We start from the raw sequence: 21,924 nt of genomic DNA, 5'->3' as shown, positions 1-21,924 counted from the left end.
ATACTAGTCAAACACTGAAGGTAAAGCTCATAATGGGTACAAATGGCTTCGTTTCTCTACGAGTGTTTCTTTCAGTTTATAAAACATTTTCTAAAATCAAGATCATATAAAGACCTGGCGTTCCTGTTTAGGAAGAAGAAAAGGTTGCTGAACAACTGCTGGGTGTCAGGAACACACTTGGTGCTTCCATGGTGTCTACACACAGATTTTCAGAGCCTCTTTATCCTACATAAGCAATGATGGAGAATCAGAATTACTAAGTTGGTTACCTCACACAAGTAGAACAAGGCAGAGGCATACTTCAAGTCTGGCTCAGCACTGCTCCCAAGCCCTTTCCACTTACAAAGATGCTAAATGATACTCCCAGGGTAGCACGTCGCCCAGAGTCCTCAGCGTTTCCAGACCTTCCCTCTTCTCTCCCATCCTGTGCTCTGCTCCACAGAGTACAATCCTCCTGTCTCTGTGTCTCACTTTAGAACTCCTGTTGCTCTCTGATCCCCAAGCAGTGGCTCTCAACAGTGGAAGTCTGTGTTTCTCAGAGAATGTTCCGTAGAGTCTGGATGCTCTCTGATTGTCAGGTCTTGGAGACGGCATTAGCATCTTGTGATTTAAAGGTGAAGGACACTGATACGCCTTCTTTAATATCCAGAACAGACAGCTGTCATAACAAAGAATCCCTAGAGTGCTAAGGCCGAGAAAGCCTGCCCTAGAAAACGTGAGATGTGAGTTAGTAAAACAATTCTTTCTCTGTAAAGTGGGACCATAGCCTAGGTTTAAAATAACAAGCCCAGGGGTTGGGGATTTAGCTCAGTGGTAGAGCGCTTGCCTAGCAAGCACAAGGCCCTGGGTTCGGTCCCCAGCTCCGAAAAAATAAAATAAAATAAAATAACAAGCCCACAAAGACTTTGGCACAGAGTGGGCGTTCAGCATCCTGAGTAAGGTCACATGGCTGAATCCTTCCTAAGAGTGGGAACTGCTTTCACTTTTCTCATTCCTACACAAGGCACAGAGACTTTTTTTCCGTTGTCAACTCAAAACTGTAGAAGGGTATATTCTTTTTATTGAAAGATTTTATAGAAAAGCAAAACAAAATAAATGAGCTGAACAGATGGCTCAATGGCTAAGAGCACTTACTGCTTTTGCAGCGGACCCAGATTCCGTTCCCAGCACCCCCATGGCAATAGACAACCATCCTTAACTTTAACTCCAGCTCCAAATAATCTGCCACCCTGTGCTGGCCTCCATGAGTACAAAGCACCCGCACGCGTGCGCGCATACACACATAAACACACACACACACACACACACACACACACACACACACACACACATACACCCCATACACACCTTATCAGACAATATACTCATTCACAGAAAAGAAAAATAAATTAAAAAATAAAAAACAAATGTCATTGTCTAAGAAACAGCAGTTCCCCACACTAACTCCTTACCCCTGTACACCCTGGGTAGATTGATATTCTCATCAAGGCTCTCAATAAGTTTGCTATTAAAATATTTTTAATAGACAATTAATGAAGACACCACGATATACGTATCTGAGGAAACTGCACAACAGATTTTGATTTTCCTTCTCCTTCTCAGTCATGACAATACTGATTTTCGGGTCTTAAGCAGCCTTAAACTGTCTCCATGAACATGCCAAATAGAAAGACCAAATGAGGAGCTCAAATCTGTTGTGCTTCACATCTCACATCAAGATGCTCTGCACTTCTTCTTGGCTTATGCAAGTCTGAGTCAGTGTGGGAAACAAAGTAAGTTTTAAAAAATACTTGGATTAGTATGAATTCAAGTGACCCCACAGCAAGATCAAGAAAAACCATTGTCTTAGACACTTGTCTATTGCTGTGATAAAACTACGACCAAACAATTAACAGAAGGGAGGATTGTCTGGGGCTTCAGGTTGCAGAGGGATAACAGTCCATTAGCATCATGGCGAAAGCATGGCAGCTGCCAGGCATGGCGACTGGTGTAGCAGCTGAGAACTTGTGTCTCTGCACAATGCAGAGCTAGTGAAAAGTGACACAAGTCTTATGTCTCTCTAAAGCTAACCCCAGGGACCTAGTTTCTATGCCAAGGCTACACCTCCTAATCCTCCCCAAATAGCCACCAACTGGGGTTCAAATACTCAAATGCCTTAGACTTTTGTAGAACATCTCATTCCAATCATCGATTGATTGATTGATTGATTGATTGGCACTCAATAGTTCACCCTCTCCCTCTCCCTCTCCCTCTCCCTCTCCTGCTCCCTTCCCCTCTCTCTTTCCCTGTCCCACTCCTCTCTCTCCCCTGAACCTGCCCTGCAGCATCCAGAAGACGTCCTGTCCTTGGGGTACCCACCACCTCTGGTCCTTACATTCTTTCTGCCCCTTCTAAGACAATGATCCCAGAGTCTTGGGGAGTGGGTGCAGTAAATACGTTCCTAAATATGTTCCAGGTACAGCTGAGCATTCTGCGATCTCTTATTCTCTTTGTGGTGTCTTACGATAAAGTCAAGTCCTCAAGCATCAGGATGAATTAAAAATAGATTTCTGGATCATACCACAGATAGACTAAACCAAATTTCAAAAGGTGTGATCAACAAATCCACACTTTTACCTCTTTTCCATATATTCATTCTGCCAACAGTCTGAAGCCCACAAAATTGTTCAAACCTATTTTGTAAATTTCTATCACACAGACAGACCACTTAATGTAAAGTCATGTTCACTCCCCCCCCACACACACAATAAAACAGCAGAATATTTGATTTAGTCTTTGAAATATACAGACAAATATTTTATGGGAAATGTCAAAAATGGAAAGATATATAAAAAGAATTACCAAGGGAAACAGCTCAATTGTGGGCCTCACACATCACTATCCACTGTCTGTTAGATAGGGATCCTGTGATAAGCTTAAAAGGCTCAAATGCATTTGCCTTACTCATGTATTTAAATTGTTTAGTGTGTGCATAAGTAAAAACTAACGCACTCCCAGTGATGGCTAAGTCAGTACAGCAAACAGCTGCAGTTGAGAAAATCTAAACTTGGGAAAAGCTGAAGTGGTAGATGTGTAAAGTGTATTCCTGGGTAGGAACATGGGAGTGGAGGCCTTCGAGGAAGGGGTGACTATGAAAAGAAGAAATAGCAGTGTTCACAGCAGAGAGCACTACAACTTCAAAGGCCCCAAAGTGAGAACATGGTTCCCAAGAAACTATGATAGAAATGGATTATGTGCCAAAAGCTTAAGAAATATAAAATCCTAGCATGCATAAAATAGTTTAATAAATGGAGCTGTAGAGATGGGTCTCTTACTGAGGACCTGAGCTCAGTTCCAACCACACCAATATGGTGGCTCATTACCATCTCTAACCCACGTACCATGCAATCTGATGCCCTCTTCTGGCCTCCGAGAACACCAAGCATACACACGGTGCCCATACATGACTGCAGGCAAAATGCTCATCCACATAAAAGTTAAAAAATAATTGAAGATCAGAAGATAGGAAAATGAAAAATGTTGGATATCCATGAATTATCTGAGACACTAAGGCTTTGGTGCCCGGAAGAAGGATGAGAGAAATGCATGTTTTAAGTAAGGAAAGAGAATCTTCAGGTCTCTGAAGGATGTAAATCCTTTTGAAAGAAGACTGTGTTTTGGATTCTAAACAGCTGTAAGGGTCTGAAGTGAGGTTGAGATAGAAAACATGGCAGGAAGGCGAACTTGAGTTCAGTAGGATAACAAACATCTGCCAATGTTGCAGAAAAGTGAGCTGCCTGGAAAGCAATGAGATCATGTGACCAGAGCTGATTGTGAGGACAACCTCTGGCAGAGGACGGATTGGGGGAAATGACCTCCAGCAGCCTTATAACCCTTCAAAAACACACATGTTCACCCAGCCTTCCTACTTGAGTTTCTTTTTCCTTTTCTGTGATCCGAGGACAAAAACAACTTAAGGGAGAAAGGGTTTATTCTGGCTGACAATTCAAGGTCTGACCCACCATGGTAAGAAAATCAAATCAGCTGACATCACATTGAAGTCAAGATCAGGAGGCAATGCAGGATAAACGCAAGTGGTTACTTGGTTCCATTTCTCTAGGCAGCCCAAGATGCCAGCCAGAGAGTGGTGCCACCTGCAGAGTTTACCTCTTTTCACTTGAACAAAATCAACAGCAGAATCTTGCCAGCCACGAGTGGGGCACACCTTTAAACACCAGTACTGTTGGGAGGCAGAGGCAGGCTGATCTCTGAGTTCCAGGACAGCCTAGTCTGCAAAGTGAGTTCCAGGACAGCTAAGACTACACAGAGAAACCCTGTCTCAAAAACCAAACCAAACCAAACAAACAGCCCTCCTGCCCCCCAAAAAACCAAGATAATCTCCTGACAAGTATGCCCATAGCCTGTCTCCTATGTGAATCTAGGTTCTGTTAAGTTGACAATGAACAGTACATGTCAATGTCCCCAAGCACTAAAACCAACACGTTTGTACTTTACAACGAGGACTGAAATGACAGCCATGAAAACTATTGCAGAATCCATCATATTCCCATTGGAGTTTGTCACCCCAGGATATAACATGTCTCAACTTGTAACAGCAACACCTCAAGATGAAAATTAACAAACAAGATAGACAATATCCATTATATAAATGAAGCCAATTTTGCTAATTATTTTGCATTATTAAAGTAAGCACTCTATATTGTGGCACCCTCCATGGCCTCATATATTTGAACACCAGTTGTTGGTGCTTTTGAGGAGTGTGTGGAAACCTTAAAGGGTATAGCCTTGCTTTAAGAAGTATACCACTGCGGTGGGCTTCCTCTCTGCCTCCTGATACCATTCATCCCTGTAGGAATGAAGATCTAGCTCTCTATATGAGGCCAGAATAAATTCTTTCCTCTAGAAGTCACCTTTGATCACAGTAATTTATTACACCAAGAGAAAAGTAACTAATAGAGTCTGTTTGACCAAAATGTATCCAGAGGCCATTAGATTTCCAGCAGGTGACACTCTGGTAACCCCCAAAACCTTTAGCAAAATGGCATGTGTCTTTGTGCTGGTTTGTTTCTTGGTTTTGTTTATTTGGAGAGTTGTTTTATAATATCGAATGTTATTTGTTCTTCTTGCCTATCATTTATCACATGTAACCAAGTCCTTATTAACTAGAACAACCCATGCTTTATGCATGGGCTTTGCCAATTTACAGAATGTTAGATTCCTGGACCCAGCACCTACTCTCAAACCTTTGATTTCTTATTATTTGTTTTAGATATTTTTATTTTGTCATACAGAGTTATAAAAAGCCACTTTTCTGTGGGTATATAATATACTTTAAGCATAGTCACCTTTATAATCCACTATCCTTCCATTCGGTTATTTTGTAATTATTTTTTTTAATTTTATGTGAGTATTTGCTTACACGTATGTCTGTGCATCATGTGCATGCCTGGTGCTCTCGGAGGCCAGAAGAGGGTGTCAAGCCCTCCCAAACTGGAGTTACAGTTGTGAGCCAGCATGTGGGTACTGAGAATCAAAGCTGGGTCCTCTGGAAGAGCAGCTAGTGCTCTTAAACACTGAGCCAGGGGTTGGGGATTTAGCTCAGTGGTAGAGCGCTTGCCTAGGAAGCGCAAGGCCCTGGGTTCGGTCCCCAGCTCCGAAAAAAAAGAACCAAAAAAAAAAAAAAAAACACAAAGAGGTAAACACTGAGCCATCTCTCCAGTCCCCCTGGTTTGTTTTAGATTTTGAAGGTATAGACACAGGGAGATACTATTCTCATTTAAAAGTCCTAATGAAAAATAGGACATATTTTAAATTATTAACCTATTCCATCTAGTAGATAAATTTAAAAATAAAGTCAAATCAAATCACTACTTGATTTTTGGGACCAAACTGTTAAAGATGATTCTTCTTTAACAGTAATTTATCCTGTTAGGATAATTCACGTGACCATAGCCAAGTCTGGGGAGTGAGACTAGGAGTAATTTTGAAAAGCTACTTATTGGCTTTTATATAAAATATTTCTATTTCTAATCTAGATACATCTGTCTCTGATATAGATGGAGCTCAGGAATACTTTTAAAGGCTAAATGCACTTTTTATTTATCATAGGACCTATGTTCTTAAAACCTACTTGAAAATAAAATTATGCTATGACTCTCATAGGAGAGATTAATATGATAAACATTCTATAAAATAAAGGTTATCCAGTTATCATAATATCATATATTACTTTCTGAAGCTCAGGATCACCAACAGGGAAGTTCACAGAATTAATTGAATTATAACAATTAATAGGTTTAATATTTAATGTAGAGAAAGCATTTGTTATACAATTGTATGCAGAAGGATTTCTTCCCAAGGCTGTAAAATTTCTATGTATGCCTATGGTATTTTAGCTCATGTGGCTATTCCACAGAAACTGTAAATGCATGTCATGAAGAATCAGTCCCCAACTTTCTTTGCTTAACGTTCTCATTCTGTAAGCTCAGATTTTGATGTGTTTTAACCCGTTAGTATTCAGAACTGCATTGGTCCTGAGGAAATACTGCCATCTCTGTTCATGAGGAAGGAACACCACCTAACATAACCCAGGGGCCTAGAACACAAATACAGAACTGATAGGGAAGCTACATTTCTTAAGTTAAGTCAGCTCAGGTCCCTATAGCTTTTCCAACTACATTCTCACTGGTCTCAAGTATGAGAAACTTGACAGCCAAAAAAAAGCAAATAGGACTGTGAAAGAGACCATATCTCTTGACCTCAAATCACATGTCCCAACCATGACCTTTCTCTGCAATATCCCTTTTTAATAAAAAGCACCAAATGTTGTAACCTTAAAGAGAAATGGAACCACTTAAGATCAAAGTATCAACTACCTATTTGCTAGAGACCTTCCCTTGTTTAGAGAGGTGTGAGACTCATTGAAACTTGTTGAGATTTTTAATTTTTTTTAATTGTAATATCATGAAATTAGAGATAATTCTGGATTTTCAAAAATTTCTTGTTTATAAATGAATGCTGTATTCATTATAGTAGTAGTAGTAGTAGTAGTAGTAGTAGTAGTAGTAGTAGTAGTAGTAGTATTGTGACAAAAAATTGGGGGGGCAACTTAAGGAAAGACAGGTTTATTTTGGCTCACAATTTGAGGACTACAGTCCATCAAGCTGAGAAGGTACCACATTAGGAATGTAAGGTAGCTGGCCATACCACATCCTCAGTCACAGGCAAAGTGTGAGGAATGCTAGTGCTCAGCTCTCTGTCTCCTGTTTGCTCTGTCCAGGACCCTAACAAATGGGAGGGTACTACACAATTTAAGGTAGTCTTCCAACTTCAATTAGCCTAATCTGGACACGCCCTCACGGATATGCTCAGATGTCTGTCTCCTAGGTGATCCTGGATCTCATCAGGTGGGCTTTAACTACCTTCCCTTGTTCTATCCTCTTACAGGGCTGTACAGTTCTACCTGCTGGATTAGTAGAGGAAGCTTTCAAGCTTCTCCTAAATGTCTGCTGTATAGTGGGATGCATCCTTCAATGCTATCTGGAAACCAGCACCGTCCTGTTATTGCTCCATGACATTGACAGGAAGTCAGGAGTTGTTTTCTGCCCAGAATGGAGCTCACTTCATTAGCCACGTTACATCGCAAGTTCAATCCAATTTCTCACGCTGCAATAACACAGTCATCCAACCTAATTATCTTCATTGCAAGTATTTAAAAGCACTTTCTGAGAGAGATTTCTCTCTGTGTCGGGCAAGACAAACATCAAGTGAACTGTTTATGGAGTCTTCATTTTGTGTCTTTGTAACAGCCTGACACTTTAGGAAATGGTTGCTTCTTACAAGGAAGAAACTGTCTCCCACCCCTGTGGCCACCAAAAAGTGACTTCCTAGTCAATAAGTGCCTTCACAAATAACCAGATTCTCACAATTCCCTAAGCGTGCCCGCACTCCTGGCATTCTGCGGAGTTGAGGGCAGTGCAGTCTGTATGACTTCTACAATGTTTTGAATGAATGGAAAGGAGTTTAGGGATCCAAGAAGGAATTTAAAAAAGATTAAAAAAACAGGATGAGAGATAATTTGTACTTGAAATCCCATCCCATACACCACCACTTAGGAAAATGATGGCTGCACCCTGGAAATAACTCAGAGGACACATCGAGCTTGTTTTGAAGGATTCTTAACAGTTTGTTTACCAAAAGCCCCTAAATTTTATTCCCCAAACAGTTCAACTATACTTCTTTTAATCTACCAAAAGAGGAACCAACCTATAACATTTAAAAATTTAGACCATTTATTAGGGGGGAAAGACTCCTTTTAAACTTTTTTTTAATTTGTAGGCAAAATTAATAAAAGGACAAGAAGCTCAATGCTACTTCAAGCTATCTTCACTTCTGGAGTTAATTATGGTCATGCGTCTCTGCTTGTGAGCGAGCGAGCTTTCTTCTAACACCATGAAGAAAGTCATTAGACTTGTGCCCGAGCTGAATAACAAAATCATGCCTGCAGCCCTGATTGTCTAATCACTTGCATTTCTAAAGTAGACGGCAGCCTTTGCAGCTCTGGAAACGAGCTTGGCAGTGCTTAAAGTAAAGGAATGTACGTACTTAGCAAGTTTAAGATAAGCAACATCTGAGGCACTGGAAACAAACACTGGGGTGGATGCACAGAGCAGGGGAACACTCACGACAAACAGCCCTGTGTAGCCGGCACAACCACAAAAACATCTAAAAGGGAGGAGAATGAGCTAGCTGTTATTTAACTTGATACCTGTTGTGATGAGGTATTGAGGAGTGTTGACAGCATTGCTGGTCAGCATTCAGAAACCAACGCCACTAACGAGTCATGCTCAGTTAAAGGCTCTTACCTTATAAACTTGGCCATATGTACCATTTCCGACAAGTTCCACCAACTCAAAGATCCCTGCAGGGTCCTGAAGAAAAAACAACGATCAAAAATTAAACCACCACACCAGGCCCCATCATCGTCAAAAGCAAATATTTACGCTTAAGTAAGCAATTAATTTATTTGAATTTGAGGGGAGGGCATCTTTTAAATGTAACTATTAAATGGTATCATTGTTTTAAAAGTTTATTTAAACCACAACTGTGAAATTAGTCAAATTCACTTTGTTTTTATTTCACACTTTTACCACAAGTCTAAATCAAAGACAAAGGGCAATTGTTTTCCACTAAAACAATAAGAGGAGTGGTTTGTGAGATGACTCCATTCGCAGGGCCCTTGCCGTGTATGTAAGCAGACCTGAGCTCCATCCATAGCAGCCACTTTTAAAAGATGGGCATGGCAGAGCCCATGTCTAACCCCAGCATGGGGCGCTGGAGACAGGAAGGCTTCTTGCTCTCTAGGTTCAGCGAGAGAAAGGAAACTCTATGGACTTAGGAAGACACCTGACATCAGCAGCTGGCCTCCACAAGCGCGCACACACACGCGCGCGCACACACACACACAGAGTCAAAGAAGAACTCACATCATTCTCCCTGTGGGATCAAGGTGCTCTTGCAGTAATACTGAGGTAACAAGAAAGGCCCTGATTAGCTAGACAAAAATTCTAACTGTTAAAACTATTTCTCTTGACATATCTAAGCCACCTACTAGAGTGGGTGCTGGGAAGAAAACAAAAGGTGCTGTCTAGTTTGTTTGTTGTTGTTTGTTAACTTGACATAAGCCAACAGTCATCTGGGAAGAAGACACCTCAGTTGAGAAAATGTCTCCATCAGATTAGCATATAGGCAAGTCTATGGGGTATGTTCTTGACTCATAATTGACATAGGAGGCACAGGCTATTGATAATGCCACCACTGGGCTGGTGGTCCTGCATTGGAAAAACAGCCGATTTAGCAAGCCATGGAGAGCCAGCTAGTACGCAGCTTTTCTCCAGGGTTCCTGCTCTTTTCTCTAGGTCTCAGTTCCCTCAGTGGTGGGCTATGACCAGGACATGTAAGTCAAACAAACCCTTTCCTCCCTACTTACTTACATGGAGTTTCACAGTAATAGTAACATAACTAATACGGTGTGTTCCTGCAGTGCGGGGTGAGGGTGGTGAGGGGTGGGGGTAGCAATCTTCCTTGTGGAACTCGACAGTCCCCAAGAGAAAAGGGGATCAAGAACTCCACCTCCCTCTTTTCTCTGGGTTTCCTCTCTCACCTCTGTAATGCTCCCCCTGCAGAATATGCTTTTCCAGTGCTTATAAGGTAAATGCAGGATTTAGAATTCAACGTAAGTTGGGGATTTGGCTCAGTGGTAGAGCACTTGCCTAGCAATTTAACCTAAGAGAGGGGTTATGGAATTTCATGGCAAAAAACAGGCTTCTATCAAGCCTCAAAAGCAAGTCAGTGCCACAGGCCCAGGGACTGACTGTCCCGTGGTTCTTGCTACTCTTACTGCTGAGCCACCATCTCAAGCAGTGGTGAGGAAAATGAGCAAAGGCCATAAAATTCAAGTTTGAGGCACAAACTGTCTATTAACCCTGATTCCTAGGCCCCAACATTGCTTCTTTAAAGAAATAAACAGACTAAAAGGTGGCTCAGGTGATTCAGGCCACCAAGCCAAAGGAGAGGAGCACGGCCGCCGGAGCCACTTGGTAGAAAAAAAGAATCAACCTCCATCAAGTTGTCCCCTGTACACACACACATGCATGCACACACACACACACACACACACACACACGTGTACACACATACACACAATAAACAAATATAAATACATAAGTAAGTGTAATTTTATTTTAAAAGAATATCTAAAGAATCCCCAGCATGACCATCCACAGAGGCTATGCAGGTAAGAGCCTATGCAGGTAAGAGGCTATGCAGGTAAGAGCCTATGCAGGTAAGAGCAGGGTGTGACATGACCTGTGGGAAAAGTTGCTCTTCTTCTATGCAGGGACAGGGAAGGGAGAAAGAGATACTTAGCAGAACTAATTACTACCCTGTCACCATAAGAGCACAAAACTGCCAGGCATTATTTTTAAAGGTGTGATCTAATTTTTAAGTGTTAGCCATTTAATTTAACCAAAAAAAAAATGTTGAGGTGAGAGGTGATTTAAAAAAAAAACTATCTTGAGAGTGGGGCCTACCTCTAATGGATACTTAACATATGTTATGGCTGGTGGGCTGGCAGGTAGGAGGGGAACAGCCCAGGCACTCGATCAGACATACCCGGATCAAAGACACCTTTAACTTGAGCACTATGTGACCTTAGGAGGACCTGAAGGCACAGGCTAGTGCCTGGGCCTGTAAAATACAGTTGACTTTTACCCTGTGGTGCCGCATGAAAAGTTGACAATCTATTACTGTCTATTGTAATCACTTTTGGGTATTGACAAGGTCTCATAGAGCAAGACTGGACTCTAACTTACTATGTAAGGCTTGATCCTCCAAAGTGCTGGGATTACAGATCTACACTCCTCTGCCCAGTTCATGTGTGCTGCAGTTAGAAGCCAGGCCTTTGAGTTGTAGAGAGTATAGGAAGTGAGGGCATAACTGTTCCAAGTTATAGTTGAAGGGAAACTTTTTTTATTGTAGATTTGAGGAAAATAGAATGTTGTAGATATGAGGGAGGGATGCCCGAGGCATCTAGAAAAGTCCAGAGCAGGGAGAGAAAACAGTACACTGAACATGGCCGCCATGATGAGGGGAGGGCAAGAGGGTGAGGACCAAGAGAGGAGGACAAAAGAAAACCAACAGGGAACACGGACAAAATAGCAGGGTTCTATAGGAAGGAGAAGCTGGGGGAAGGGATGCTCATGAGCTGGAGACATTCAGGGTAGGGGACAGGGCAAAAAGACCTGAGAATAGCCAAGGGTATCAGTGATAGAGAAGGCCCCAAGGCCAGCAGGAGCTTTGGTATGCTAATCGACACCACAGGGAACCATTTGTCCAGAGTTTCTCCTGGACTTGGCAGAGTATTTTGTGGATTGAGCCACATCCTCAGCCTGAGCGACCACTTTTATCCTGAGGAGTGCTACATCACAGTACTCCTGAAGTGGAAGAGGCCTTGCAACCACCATTCTAATTGATAGTCATGAAGAAGGACAGGTAGAGCTCTTGAAAATCGGTCTATACTAAATCAGACTCCTGTCCAGACTGGTTAACAGTCTTTCATAGACTCTGCAGAGGAAGCCGAGGAGATGGCTCAGTGGGTAAAATGCTTGTTATGCAACTGTGACGACCAGCATCAGCATCCCAGCAGCCATGAAACATGAAACATGCCAGGCCAGTGTAATCCTGGAGGATCATGGGAAATCCCCAATGAAAGCTGGCTAGCTACACTAGTTGAACTGTTGAGCTCTGTGGTCAAGCAATAGACTCAGCTTCAAGGTAAGTGTCCTAAGTAACTTCTCTCTGAGCCAAGCAATGGCCATGTTGGGGAATTCAGGTGTGCCCATACGCAAAGGATAATCCCAGCTAGACTGGATAACAGTCTACAACCCTCACTTCTACCCTCATAAATGCTCAGAATAGAGAACGGGGGGCTTCTCTGAACTCTGTTGCTTCTTCCCCACTGCTGGACTTGACCTGGGGCAGGACCTAAAGTACACAGAGACTGGCAAAGACCACAGTGCAGTCTCCAGTTATGTGCCTATGCATGGGAAGTCTGTACCCATGTTGGGTAAGGCTTTCCAGGTGCAGCCTGTTTGCAGAGGAGTGACCACACCCCTGTAATTAACCCTTCACCCAGGTTCTGTGTGGGAGCACAATAAATTCATTGGTTTCCCAGTGAACTTTGCACAGCATCAAGCCTTAGTTCATCATTGGGATCTTGGGAGGAGGAATAAGTGTTGTTTTACATCATTCCCAGGACAGGAGTGTTTGTTTGTTTGTTTGTTTGTATGTTTTATTGGGGGGTTTGTTGTTGTTTGCTAGTTTTCAAGACAAGGTTTCTCTGTGTAGCCTTGGCTATCCTGGAACTCACTCTGTAGACCAGGCTGGCCTCAAACTCAGAGATCTACCTGTTTTAAGATGAGTAATCAATAAGATACTCAATGTCAACCTCTGGCTTCCACATACATAAGCACATACATGTATGTGCCCACACACATGCCAACACATATACAGTCACATATGTTTCTGACAAGATTAGAAACAGGAAATTTCGGTTACTGAGGAAAAACTGGAGTACACATTAACTACTCCTAGAGAATCCAAAAGGAAAGACAGAAACAAACAAAATGATAAACTAAGAGCAGCAGATGCCAGGTTCCAGTCATGCCCACCTGGTCCGTACAAGTACATAATGGAGAGGAAGAAGCCATTAGGGAACAATAGTTCAGAAACACCACCCATAGCAAAGACACAGTCAAGGCCACCCGGGAGCTCTCAAGAGAAAATTTAGTTTGTTAAGGCATCTAGACCAAGATTAGAAAGAAATAAAGAAAGGATGTGGAAACCAGACCATAAATGAGAGCAGCTGCTGTTTGTTTCTAAGCTATATTTCCCAGTAGTTTGTTCCCTCAGTGATGTTCCTGCAAAATGTTTGGAAAAGAGTTCTCCATTTGCTTGAAATATTACAACCAAAAAAATGTGTGAATGAAAGAAAGAGGGGTCTAGGCATCATAACTCAGAATTATGACCCTGACTCTCAGGACACTGAGTGACAGACATTTGAGACCAGTCTGGACCACAGAGTAGGATGGAAAAAGGATGAAAAGGGGAAGAGGAAGGAGGTGTGACGGAGAGGAAGGAGATGATGGATGCTTAAGAAGTCTGGGAGTCAATCAAATGTGTAAGGAGGACAGGATGCCAAGTCTCCTCACATCCTTCTTAGTGGCGAGGCTAATGGCTAGTTCCTGAGAGTATCTGGACAGCTGACTTCAGAGGCCCTTCCCTCTCCCTGAATCATCACTGATGGACAGATGACTCAGCCAATCAGTGCCAAGTAGGCTCCCTACAGAGACCTTAGTTCCAATGGCTGAAGGAGAGAAAAGCCTTCTGGACACATTCAAAGGGCTCAGAAGCAAAGGTCAAAGGAACTAAAGAATCTTATTGGTGATTGGCCTTGAGGAGGCAACTACCTGAAGAAGAATCTGGTTAGTCAAAAAATATATATACTCAGAGTCAACTTTTTACAGAGTATCCGGAATCCATATGTCCAGGAAGTGACAGAAGAAAGATTGGACCAACAATGCAATCGAAGTAGAACTTCCTCAGATCCCACAAAAGCTTTCTCCCCATTTTCAAAATACCCGAATGCAAGTGCTGAGAGAGCAGGGACTGAGGAACTAGGTATCTCCCCCTGTAGCACAGTGTCAATGGGGCACGCATCGAGCTCTCGCCTGCACTCTGGCAGGAACAGCAAATAACTTCTTCCAAGGATGGACCATGCATTCAATCCTTGTGCCTCGTGGCCTTTCCGCAATCCTGTCTTGCTCCTCCCTAAGGATCCATTTACATTGCTGACCACCAGTGTTAGCAGGAATGGTCATCATCCATTTCAGCATTCAATCCTCTCGCAGGCTCCGCCCCGGCCATCTCCCCAACTCCTCATTTTGTTCACTAAATGCTAATGGTCTGACCCGCAAATGTCTGCTTATCCATCCCCTCCACGCCCATGCGGTCAGCTCCACCTCCTCTCCCTGGGACTTCACTTTAGTCAGTGCTTGCTTCTTTCAACCTGTGTACTGACTGCACTTATCCTTCTTAAATAAATGTTTCTCATCCTGACACAGCCAATGTGGTTCACACGGAAGCCGAGGTCCTGCTACTATCAGACCCAGCTTATCCCATGTCCCATGTCTTGTCATTCTTTGCTATTACCACCTGGAGCCTCAGCCACGGATGTATCCCCAAGACACCAGGCTGGGTTCTGTCCCCAGCTATAGATAGTGACGCCTGTTGTCATCCTTTTCGTCATTCCATAGCCAACAAGCCTGTCTCTGGAAGCCCATGCTGCCTCCTCCATGCAGCCCTCCACGATACACTCCTTCCTTCTGCATCTGCAGACCACACAAGACCTCAGAGGAACCTCTTCTTAGCGCAGCTTCCTTAGACACTTCTCTCCTCTGGTTACAAATGCTCCCCATATGGAAAGGCACTGTAATAAGTACCTACGTATTTCTTAGCACTTGGTGCCATCCCATCTATAACTCCTAGCTGTAACTACTGAGTGAGGTTGGTGTTCCATGCCCAATCCTCTACCACTTCCGTAGAAAATTTGGGGGAAAACAAAATAAAAATGTAAAAGGATCCGTGTGTAGAGCCAAAGGCGTGCCTAGTAAACATAATTTACTCTCCATCTCAATGAGCTGCTACAGTCCGTGCTGTCGCCACCTCCCAGCCCTGTCCGAGCAATCCCAAACACATAAAGCTGTCACACATGTAAGTCCCTATAGTATTCCCAGCCCTAAGGACATCTGTGAAGCCTCCCGGTGTGTCAGGATGTCAAGGTGTGGCTATGTGTAAGGCCACAAGGAGGGAATGCTGTCCCTAATAAACATGTTACTAAGACAGACTAGCAGACAGACAAGAGCTGGCTTAATTCTCTCTCTCTCTCTGTGTGTTTGCTTAGCTGCTCTTAAAGCCAGGATGGGCAGTGTGAAGAAGGCTATGCACTCCAAGGAGAAGAAAGCAAATCATTGACATTTACAAAGTTCCAATCCCTGTTGCCTACACACGCATGCCTTTATTCAGATCTTAACCTTTACTGGAAAGCACGGAAGAGAATTTAATTCCAAGCCAGAGTAGTTTACATTATTTCATAATAAAATATAACTACATATCAAGAGGCAGGCCATTCCCTGGAAGAAAATGCTACTTTTCAGCAAGTGCTGATAAAGGCAATTTGATTAGTCGTTGTAATAAAAATTGCAGTAATAGCTAACATTTCATGACCACTTATGTGCTGAGGACTGTTCTCAGCCTCTTCAACAAACGGCCTATTTCATTCTCACAACTCTGACAAGTGGGGGGTACCCTTTGTTGTTGTTTTGTGGTACGGGAGAATTGAATCTAGGACCACATGTACGCTAAGCAAATTCATTGGGCTATAACCTCAGTCTTTGCTTTTACATGTTATTTTGATGTTGTCTTGTCTGCTTGTTTATTTGTTTGTTTGGAGACTTGGTCTCATATATTTGCAGCTAACACCAGACTCAGTATGGAGCCAGAGATGGCCTTGAAATTCTCATCATCCCAACTCCACCCACCATTATAGTCATATTCTGCCATTTCATTTGCAAGAAGCCAGAGATGAAACCCAGAGTTTTGAGCATGTTAGCAAGCTCTCTACCAACTGACTTATGGCCCCAGACCCTACTTTTGAGACTAAGAAGTCTAGGCTAACTTTGAACTTAAACTTGATTGGCAATGTAAGCCATGTAGCCTCTCTAGACCAGCTGGGATTGCATACTTCACCACCAGACTTGAATTGCTATGGCTACCTTTAATTGTCTTCAGGTGAGGACATTGAGACACAGACATAAATGAGATATCTTAGCCTCTGATTTAGGACCTATACCACTCCACCCCACCCCCCCACCCCCTGCCTGTCTGTCTCTGGCAAGATTCACAACTATGCTGAGCCTTCGTCTCTACATTTTAAAACGAGGACTTAATTCCCTCTCTCTAGAATTATTATAAGGATTATGGAAGTTTCAGATCAGCTTGGATCTGATATGTAATCACACTTAATAAACATCCAGCACCTCCCATTCTTTTCCCTGTTTTCTACTTCAAAATGAATTCAGATAATAAACGAGGAATGTGCCACAGGGAAATCCAGTCAGTCTTTTATAGATTTCTAGCTATAAAAGCCCATAAAACTAGCAAAGTCAGGCAAAGGAAACCTATTGCTTCTCAATCAATAATATCACCACAGGCTTGGCAAACAGGGCTAGCTATTTATGGACAAGTGAATGTCTCGTTGTAAATGTGAGGCGATTGAAAGGGCTCATTAAGGCTTCCAGGCTCCTGGGTCATTGGTATAAATTTTCTCTTCTATCAACTGATGGAATTTAGGCAGCACTGGCACCTTGGGCCTGATTCCACAGCAGGGTGAAGAGATTTGAGGTCTAGGAATTGATATTCCCAGTCTCTAGGTTAGACTTGCATTCTTCCAGGTCCACGAATGATGCACGATGTATTGTAAATCTCAAAAGTTGGAACAGGCACTTTTGGGTCTCTACCGGGGATGCTGCGTCCTCAGTGTGGTCAGGGGTGCTGCTTTTCCTTTTCTGCATCATCCTAATTTTGGACAATGAAGATGGCAGAAGAGTCAGAAGGGATCATGAGCAAGGGCCCAATTCCATCAGGATGTCCAACCTGTGGTCTATGGGCCACATGAATCCCTCGGTGCCTAAGAACATGTCTCAGTGCACTTGTAGACCACGACATGATATCAACAGGTTAGATGCCCCTTTTCTAAAAACTTACTTTTAGACACAGCAAACTATTCTGAAATGGACTCTCTTAACTTGGAACTCCTAATCCTTTGGCAGGGTGAATAGACCCCAAAAGACCTCGGTGGTTGACATAGCTCCTAGAACACGTCTACACCCGGATTGCCCACTGACATCTGCTAGACAACTGTGCTTATTGTAAACTTACTGGCCTGAAAAAGACCAAAATGTTATTTCTCTTAGAGCCATATTTAGCAGCTGTTTAGTTGGGTTTCAGCCCTCACTGACAAGCATATGCTTACCAAAGCAAAACAGAACAAGGCAAACAGGAGCAGGAGAGCACTCCACATTTATCTTGAGCCTTCAGGCTTTTTCCATACCATCCTTCCATAGCAAGTACAGGGCGAGGGAGTGTCCTGCTGACTCAGCATCCTCTGATCCATGCCCTGCTGCAATGGGGCCAGGTCTCTCCCAAGCATGTTCTCACTTCCTGTTCCCTTTCTATCTCAGGGAAGTGGGGTGATAGAGGAGTCAAAGGTCATGCCTTATACAATAGAGTTAACTTAACCTCTGATATCCACGGGCACCATCCACAGCCACCTGTTGTTATTCAAAAAGATCCACCATTGCTGCCATTTCTTCCAGTCAATGGAAGAAAAGGGACATGTGCAAACGGTTACAGTCTGCATTAAACTATAGCCACAAGTGGCATGCAGAAATATTGTAAGACCCTAACTAGGATATCCAGAAGGTAGCCCAGGAACTAACTTATCTTCTTTAATGCTGGTCCACAACATACATTGAAAGCAGGGTAGAAAAGCCAATGAAAATGATGTATAGGGGCCTGGGGAGGTGGCTCAGCGATTAAGAGCACTAACTGCTCTTCCAGAGGTCCTGAGTTTAATTCCCAGCAACTACATGGTGGCTTACAACCTATAATGGGATCTGATGCCCTCTTCTGGTGTGTCTGAAGACAGCTACAGTATATTCATGTAAGTAAAATAACCTCATTAGAAAAGAAGAAAGGAAAGAAGGAAGGAAGGGAGGGATGGAGGGTGGGTTTGGGGATATAGCTCATTGGAAGACCTTGTTTAGCATGAAAAAGGCCCTGTGTTTGAACCCTAGGTGTGTGTGTGTGTGTGTGTGTGTGTGTGTGTGTGTGTTTGCATGCACATGTGCTCACGTGCATAAACATGAAAATAAAACACTTGCTTTATTTTACTTGATCATTTCTATATGGAACAAATGAACTATGTAGATATTTCACAGCATTAGTCTAAAGCTATATTCAAATCCAGAAGCTACACCTTGCTAATATTGTATAACTCCTCACTCTCTGGTTTCCCTATCTGTAAAATGGGGTGACACTAACTAGCCTGCCTTCTTCGCAAGGCTGTATTTTGCTTGTGGATATACTGAGCAAGTCCCTGGAGTGTCCTGTTACACAGAGTCTTATGGGAAATCTTAAGTCAAGCAACTCCAGGTCACCATCTGCCCTATATACTGAGGTTCTTTTCTGCCATCCTGGATGTCCATCCAGATCCTGCCAGGGTCAAAGCACAACTGTCAGGCCTCCAGGATACTGCAGTTAAGGCTTATTCCCTCTGCAGGCTGAGCCTAGAGTCTCTGTACCTCCCGTTAGATTGTCATGGGTATAGGTTCACTCGAAAATGCTCAACAGCCTTCCAAGTCCTTGCTCACCCAATTGCCCATGATTCTGCAGCTCATATTAGGCTTTTCACAGGTAGATCTTCAGATTGGGTTTTAAACCTGGCTCCTCAGGTTACTAGCTATAAGACCTCAGACTATGCTTCAAGCTATAACAAGCAGTAGTGCTGTTCTTAGGATAGGCAATGGCCTATGTGCTCTCATAGCTATTGCTCTAGCCCTGCTAGAGCACAGCTACTACTATTACATGATAGTATATGTCATGCTATCATAGCTACTAGCATCAACATCTTCTAAGTAGAGATTTAAAAGTGTTTCTCATTGTGCTGAAAACAACTCTGTCCAATTTATATACCCAGCTGTTATATACCCACAGTGGTTATGCTTTTAACCCAGAATCATTGGTTGGGCCCCCAAATTTTTACCATGATTGAAAGGGGTGAGTCTGCAGCCTTTTCTACAATGTAAATTTTAGTACAGATTATAAACATTGGTAATACTCAGACGTCTAAAACTTTTATCTTGGACAGTACTGGATCAAACATTTAAATCTAAATATTTTAATCCAATATTTTAAACTACTATACACTTCTCTACAAATGATCCCTGTAGCAACTAATGTGGGGCTTTGGGAATGGCAAAGAACTTGTAGTTTCACAAGATGAAGTGCAGTCGGAGAAGGAGCAGTGATCTCAAGCCAAACAGCCCAAACCTGCCAATCAGCTGGGAACACACAAAGTTAGTTGTTCTATCTACCCTTGGAAACAGAAATTCTAGAAGAAGAAAACAAGCGAGTACTCAGATTTCTGTCTAAAAGTAGTCATGCACACCGCCCCCCCCACACACACACTGTGACATTCTCTGGGATGAATAATAATTACTTCAAATCAGCCAATCATTTGGTGTGAGAAGTAGCCTTTTAGTAGTTAAGACCACGGAATCTTCATCTGATCAGTTCCTGACCTCAGTTTTATTGCCTAGTGGCAAAGGGACTTTGATTGTGCTGCTTAATCTCTCTGTGCCACCATTACCTCCGTTTTTATAGTCATCCACTTAATAGAAGGCATTTCAGTAATAGCTGACCTGTTTTAAATTCTAAAAAAAAAGTGTGCTAAAAATTATTGATCCAAAATTGAATAGATTCTGTTTCTTTTATCCAATTGAGAATTTCAGGTGTCTAGATCATATGTTATCAACAGCGAATTCTAGCAGAATGAGTTCCAGATCTCAGCTATGGCAACTTATGGTATAGCTCAGTAAGACCTCTCTTGTCATGTTACAGATGAGCATTTGAAACCCACAATGAGGACTCACATACACTCATAAAAGCAGGGTTCTCTACACAAAAGAGTTGCGGTGACTTCTCCAAGGTGTTTGCTGGTTAGAATGAATCATAGCCTCACAACTTATGTGTAGTAAAGGCCTTCGATAAACCAAAGGGCTCACTCAGCACCATCTAAAAAGGGGGTCCGAAAGGGAAGCATGGGAGGGTGATGGGAACATGATAGGCAGTTGTAAATCCTAGTTGCTTGGCTTGAAAAGTGAACTTAATTTATGCACAGAGCTCATACAATGTGATTTTTTAGATATAGTTAATATTACATCATTGAGATAATAATCCATTTGGTGGGCCATACAATAATATATTTTTCTCTGTCCACACACCTTATATTCACACCCATGATTTGGTTTAGTTCAATACGATCTCCATACAGGTGAGAATAAAAGTTTCTATATAAGCTGATTTTGTTCCCTGGCTTCCATTGGGAAAATGGGCTTATACAGTTAAGAACACAAAGTAAGAGGAAAACAACCCAAGAAAAATTTACAACATATTTGAATATTTCTTCTGGTTTTGATTTTAAAGATTTGTTTGTTAGTGTGTGTGTGTGTGTGTGTGTGTGTGTGTGTGTGTGTGTGTGTGTGTCTGAATGTACGTATGTAAGATAAAGAAAGATGGCAGATCTCTGGAAATAGAGTTACAGGTGCCTGAGCCACCTGATGCCCTCTGCCCTTACCCACTGTGCTACCTCTCTGGCACAGGCCTGGTTATTTTTAACCCTTTGGCTGCTGCTGAGACTCGCTAGTTACACCTTCTCATGCTCTTTGCCGGAAGATCGCCCTGCCATAGCCATACACTGGTACATGGAATACAGGATAGACGCTGATGCAAGATTTGTGTTCAGAGGCTGTTACCAACATATCCAGAGCCAGGAAATGGCAGGCTGATTCCAGTGAGTGTGTCAAAAAAAACCATGAGTGACAAATTTTGGACAAGAATCCTCAACTCTCCCACAGGCCAATGAAGATCACAAACACAAGTTGCTTAAAAGATTGATTTGCACACAAAGGCCATCATTTTAGTCTTTCCCGTCAGCAGAGATATGCTACAGAGTCACGGAGAAATGCACAAGGTTTACAGAGATATGCAAACATTGGATTCCTCTAGACCTGTCAGGACAGGGTACCTTTCCTGTATTTCCAGCCACACAAGGTCCAAACGATGGGAACCAGACTCCCAAAGACTTTGGCATGTTGCCTTTGCAGAGATGCTTAGATGGAGGAAAAGATAGCAGTTGCAGCAGATGGACTTCAAGACAAGAACTGATTGCCTAAATAATTAAGTAAGAAATATTAGGAAAGCATCCAAGGTTCTACTTTGGAAAGGAGAGCCTTAGCAGGACCATTCCCCCCAAAGCTACCCAGTTACCACCTGCTTATAGCAAACCAATTATATGAATATTTGCTTGAAAGTATTTTCAGCAGCTCTTCCCACACCATAAGTCTCCATGCAGCTAGTGATTGGTAGAAGCTGTTGGAAGACATACTCTAATCTGGATCTAGTAAGGATACAGTCACCCTTGACTGCCTGCCTTTTAACCCTGACTCCTCCAGATAGCAGAAGGGA

The 21,924-nt window shown here is 42.6% G+C and overlaps 1 protein-coding gene across 7 annotated transcripts in view; it reads right to left on the bottom strand.

Annotated features, from left to right (window-relative positions):
* Tnik (TRAF2 and NCK interacting kinase) overlaps nt 1-21,924 on the bottom strand; it is a 398,674-nt gene that overhangs the window by 297,696 nt on the left and 79,054 nt on the right. For all 7 annotated transcript variants that reach the window (NM_001106422.1, XM_087618702.1, XM_087618687.1 and 4 more), the window contains 1 exon segment: nt 8,865-8,930. In NM_001106422.1, the coding sequence (NP_001099892.1) occupies nt 8,865-8,930 (66 nt within the window).

The sequence above is a fragment of the Rattus norvegicus genome, chromosome 2, assembly GCF_021556685.1.
Source record: "Rattus norvegicus strain SHRSP/BbbUtx chromosome 2, alternate assembly SHRSP_T2T, whole genome shotgun sequence".
NCBI classification, from domain to species: domain Eukaryota; kingdom Metazoa; phylum Chordata; class Mammalia; order Rodentia; family Muridae; genus Rattus; species Rattus norvegicus.
This window is presented reverse-complemented; position numbering and strand designations above follow the sequence as displayed.